The sequence below is a fragment of the Lepisma saccharinum genome, chromosome 7 (genome assembly GCF_977018435.1).
Source record: "Lepisma saccharinum chromosome 7, izLepSacc3.1, whole genome shotgun sequence".
Lineage (NCBI taxonomy): Eukaryota > Metazoa > Arthropoda > Insecta > Zygentoma > Lepismatidae > Lepisma > Lepisma saccharinum.
Window position 1 is genome coordinate 29108402 of NC_139235.1, and position 6000 is coordinate 29114401.

Sequence of the window (6000 nt, forward strand, 5' to 3'; positions counted from 1 at the left end):
ATCGCAGATAGGTTTGCAAGGAGAATAGCGCAGTAAAATAATATTACAGGACGAAAATTACAGCGCTATAGCAGCAGTAAAATTCTGCGTATAAATGTCTACAGTATATTATGAAGAGTGAACACCGTAACTACAATATATAGAAAATACTAGGGGATTTAGTGAAGGCACGTATCTAGAAATATGTTTCGGGGGGGGTCCGAACCAAGTGTATCTGGAATAATAATAATAATAATAATAATAATAATAATAATAAATAGTAAAAATAAAATAACAATAATAATAAATAATAATGTTTAAATTAAAATAATTATATTAAATCAAATTAATACTAATTATAATACATAAATTAAAATTATATTATCACACGATTAGGTAAAAAGACTGTATAAGAATAGAGATATAACAGTGCATATTCATTACGTAGCTTACCTGTAGTTATGAACGGAATAACTTACATAAAAACAAGTGCCCTGGCAATGAAATTAATGTCAAATAGATGAATAATTGAATATTTATCGAATAACAAAAATAATGTTACATGTAGTTGGACAAATGTAAGTTTCCGATTAAAATTTTATGAGTATTATTTTGATTAGTAGTGTATATAAATCTTCTTTGTAATGTGATTCAAAGCCGTATGATCCCAATATAATCCTTGCCTTCTAAAAAGTTCAGAGGAAATTAATAACCATCGATTATGCAACAAATGCTAATATTTTTATTACTTAATTTTACTACTTGGTAAGTTTTTCGGGGAGTCTGGATCCCTGGATCCTTGTCTTTCAATAAGTTCAGAAGAAATTATACAACAAATGCTAAACGAGTATATTTTCATAATTTCATTTTCGTACTTAATAAGTCTATTGGGAGGAGAGTCCGGACCCTCGAAATACGGCCTTCCTGTCCTTCAAAGCAGCATGATCCCAATATAAACCTTGTCTTCCAATAAGTTCAGAGGAAATTATACAACAAATGCTAAACGACTATATTTTCATTATTTAATTTTCATACTTAAAACGTCTTTCGGGTGGGGGGGGGGGGTGTCCAGACCCCCGAAACACATCCTTCGTGTCCTTCAAAGCCGTAAGATCCCAATATAATCCTTGTCTTACAATAAGTTCAGAGGAATTTATATAACACCAGCTAAACGAATAAAATTTTCATTATTTAATTTTAGTACTTGATAAATCTTTCGGGGGGTTCGGACCCCCCTAAATACATCCTTGGTTCAGACGGAAACAGAGAACTGAGCAGTAGACTGTACTTACGTACATAATTTATTATAAATTATATTATTTACAATTAAGAGTAAATATGTCACTACATTATATATGCACGGTCCATCTACTGGACAATTACCGACAGGTTCATTGTGGAATTGTAGTAACTACACTTTCTTCAAGAAAATTCTCAAAGGCTTAACACTTAAAGACACCCTTTTCTTGCCTTTTTCGCCGAAAATTCATGTACTATATCATCGAAGTCCAATTCACGAAGAAGTACATGTTCAATGCTTAGTAAACAAAGATTAGATAAGCGATCCTGTTCCATGGCAGCACGAAGCCTGTTTTTCACTAATTTCATTTTTGAGAAATATCCTTCTCCGCTGCAGTTTGTTATCATTAAGACCAAATACATTCTAAAGAGAATTTCGACATTAGGAAATGTACTGCGGAAGGGGTCCTTATGTAAAATATTATACATCAGCTCATTCTCTAGCGAGGGTTCCAGATACTCCTCGTAGATGCTCACAAGTTTGAATAGGTGTGCCTTATTTCCACACCACAGCCAAATCAATCCATGGTATCAGAGGTGCCCACAGGGGGGGTGGGATTATGGCGCAGGTTGCGACATAGATTTGGGGGGGGTCCCCTTTAAATTATATAAAATTCAACATTAAATATTTCTCCAAAATATATGTGCAAATTTTACACCTTAAATGCACCGTATTTAATCCATTAGATGAAGAAAAGAAAGTGTTTAAGGGTATTATCGAAGAGGGGAGGCGGCAAATGTCCAACTATTACATTATAGGCATTAATTGACACGTGGGTTCTTTGCGGGGGGGATCTGAATTAAACGTTGAGGTGGACAGTATCCAACTCTAGGTTTTAGATTATGGCGAGTAATTTAGTAGAGGAGGATTGAGAATTAAATTGAGGGGGAATCCAATTCTTGTATATTACTATTGTCTTAGGTTGTTGCGGAAATTCTTGTGTGGAGACTGAGATTTTTTTTTTTAGAAGGTAATATTCACTTTTCAATATCAACAGTAAGTCTAAAATGGGCATGGAGATTTTGGTGGTAGAATTGAGTATTAAATTTAAGGAGGGAGATAGGAAGCTGTTGATAAAGTGTTAATTAGATCTTAGATTGTCAAGGGATTTCTGTAGTGGAGAGAGAGTTTGAACATTAAATTTTGGAGACTGTATTTAGCGATATAGAATCCACACGTTTTCGACCTCGACATTGGATGTTAAAATTTTCTTGCTCGCTTCGCTCGTAATAATCTGTTGCGAGAATGATGGTTGGCGCTTTACTGAGGTGAATGTGAAGTTTTATACTACAGTTGCATTACAAGACATAAGCGATATTCTTGATATTCATTAATAACATCACTTCTTAAAATATAATGCTTGGTGTTGGTATACTGCTTAATTTAAAGCAGGTGCATCATTTGGAACAAAAATATATCGAATCTGCATTTCTAACTTCTTGTCACAGGAAAATTTTACTTTAACAAGTTAAATTTGCACTGAAGGTAAAATCCACGTAATTACTGTTATGGGATAATAAAATAATTATATATATCCCAAGAAAACGGGGGGGAGTTCTTTCAAAGAGCAACCGTATTATATAATCACCCTGAGCTTAAGAACTTCTAGCTAGGGTTCTGTAATGTCCCGTGAAACAATAATTTAATCGGTCATTCGACCGGAGCATGTTATTTGGTTTGCCAAGGTTGAATTTTCTATCTCTATTTTAAGTTGTGTAACAATTTGTGTTAAATACTCAAATTGCGAGTTTTATAAACCCACTCATAAACACTATTTATATGCACATTTACATAATTTAATTTACTACATTTAACCAATCAAAGCTTTAAGTTTTCTTTTTCGAAAATCGAACAATTAAAAAGTTAGGACAGTTTAACATGGTATTTCATTCAAATAGACCTCAATTATTACTTTTTCATCCAAACTATTTTCGGGGGATTATGATGAACGATTTTAGGGCCAGTCTTAAGTGATGGGCTATTATGTTTAGGGAGGAAGGGCAGATCAAGTATAGTGTTCAGTAAAGCTAAGGAAAAAGTTACTTTCGGTAGACATGATGTCGTAATTTAATACTTCGTGGGAGTTACGATCTGGTTTGAGGGCGCGAATGATATGATTTGGGGGGACGCATGACAAGATTTTGGGGGGGATTGCACCATTGGCCTTTGGGGGGTTGGGCACCCCTGCATGGTATAAAGTATACTGAGCTTCAGATATCTACAAACAGATCGACTGAGAGCTGTTCTGCAATTGGATCCAGAAGAGTGTAGACATACGACAATATTGATTTTTTTTTCAAATACAACTTCTTATGTAATTTTTCACAAGCATTGCCAGCTGGTTAATTATTTTTTTTTTTTTTTGGTGGAGGCCCTTCACAGCTTTCTTTTGGTGGTGGCCCCGGGGCAATTGCCCCAGTTGCCCATAGGTTAATCTGGCCTTTCTCCAGCACTTTGACCAATTGGATTTAGCTCAAACTGATACCTCGAACTACAATTCACCTCCCGTGTGGTGTGGATTGAAACCGTGAACAGTAATGCCAAACTGCTTTCCTCGAGACTATTTTCTCAAGTGGAACGAATAAGAATGTCTCGCAGAAGTATCTGCGAGTTTCAGTTCCTCTGAGCTGGGATAGAAACTGCCAGCGTAAATTATAGTTTGGCACTGGGATTACCTATCTGATTTCGGTTCGCAGACTTGAACTAGAACTGATATTGGAAGAATGATTTCAGTTCGACCCAGGCCCGTAGCCAGAATTCTATTTTGTCATCCATTATCAGCAGCCACGCTGCAGCTACGTACCAATTATAAAAAGCAGCACGGATAAAAGATGCAAAAGAATCTAAAACAGTTATTTTTAGTGTTTTTTTATTTTATCTGCGAGGTTTCGTCCTGGTTTTCCATAACGTTTTCAACCTTACACCGAGATATACACACACAACCTCACATGGCTAGTCACTCTACACTTTTAACAACATAGAAGCACGTTTATAAACCAACTAAAAACATTTGTATGATTTGTGGGGGTGGAGGGCATCACCCCTCTTGGTTACTTACTTGGTTAAACCCCACGTGTTGGGGGGGGGGCGCTCTTATTCCACCAATGCTTCCATCTTTGTATCACAACAGGAGATTGTCATGATGGCATGAGATTTTGAAGCAAACTCTAATATTTTGATGCTTATAATTGGAATGCAATGCTTAGACAATACAATTCATCAGTATTTTGAACAACTTTTCATTATTACAAATTTTAAGCGAGTATTAGTACGAATATTGGCATTGGTTCAAAGTTGTATCGGCTCAGCCCTAGATGTAAATCCAATATTTTAAATTATTTATCTTTGTATCTTCTTGTGATGAATGAATATGAATATGAAAAATTTCAATAAAATTAGCAGGTTTACAACTCTCGCAATTTGCAACTATCACAAGATAATGTGCTGGTTTGTCATAAATTACACAATAGTTCGGCAAACATAATGCATGTCAAAATCATATTTTCATATTATATTAATGTTTACTCTTGTTTTGCAGTTACAAAGAGAATGTAAGAAGATGGTCATACATCATGAAAGATAAACCACTGACAGCACTGCAGAGAGGTGTGTTTTGGACCGAGTACGTGATAAGGCACAAAGGAGCCACACATTTCCAGGCAGCAGCATTGGATTTATACTGGTTCCAGGTTTATCTGCTAGATGTCATGGCATTCATTTTAGCAGTGACATTAACAGCTGTATATGCAGCTTGGAAAACTTTGTGTTTCATAAGGAACTTTATCGAAACTCCTTCGAAGAAAAAAGTACAATAGTGACAATTGTTAGGATTGTGTTTGTTGAAGAAGGTGGTGCACCAAAGTTTATTTTTCGAAATATTATTCTTATGGCGTTTTTATACCAGTATCAAAACATTTGTTTCATCGATGATGAGGTCTTTACATCATAGCGGTGGTGTACACATTGTTAACATGTCTTTACCATCATTTCATGTGCTAAATGTTATTTTCTTCTAAGAACGTCACTGTTTCAGACTGTTACACGTCACTGCTGTACAACGATTTATCATCGACGATATAAATACAGATTACAACTTGGAGATGTGTTTATTTCTCCTTCGTAAATATGTACCGTTTCCTCTCCCTCTCTCTTTTCTAGAGACAGAGATATGGGGGGAGGGGATGCGGTTGTGAAGTTGAGTGAATGTCACTTACGTCCGATGTTTTCTCTTATTCTTTGTTCAGCATTTCATTCACCCACAAGATTACGTTCACCACAAGTGCTGATTTGAAGAACTGTCGCAAATTGATACAACGTAAAATAAATTTAATTAATTTAAAAAGGATTTCCCGCCAGCCCTTCGCACAGTACAGCATGGTGACGATGGTTCACACAGTAAAGTGTTGATCACCAAAACATTGACCGAAGAATACAAAAAAATAGAAAGTACCTTGCCTTTATTACCTTAATTTTAGACATCTTGGACATATGGCAACAACCCCTTCTAGACTCGTACTTCATCCATGCATGATAACCTTCCCTTGTTTTACTGATACATAGAATTACTATAGATCTTTTCTACTCTTACGGCGGCCGTTCCTCGTTCTGGCAAGGGAAGTAGGGAGCGGGGATTACGCCGCAGACCAACCAGACAACAGTGTTGGCGCAGATAGTTACGACTCAGCGGTAGGAGTCTGGCTGCCTTAGCCGAGACCATGGAC

At 36.1% G+C, this 6000-nt stretch overlaps 1 protein-coding gene across 2 annotated transcripts in view; it reads left to right on the forward strand.

Annotated features, from left to right (window-relative positions):
• The window catches only part of LOC145989787 (UDP-glycosyltransferase UGT5-like), a 38931-nt gene extending 33556 nt beyond the window's left edge, over positions 1–5375 (forward strand). For both annotated transcript variants that reach the window (XM_083125121.1, XM_083125122.1), the window contains exon 5: positions 4818–5375. In XM_083125121.1, the coding sequence (XP_082981247.1) occupies positions 4818–5094 (277 nt within the window). In that variant the 3' untranslated portion in view covers positions 5095–5375. The remainder of the gene's footprint in view (positions 1–4817) is intronic.
• The last annotated feature ends 625 nt before the right edge of the window (positions 5376–6000 follow it).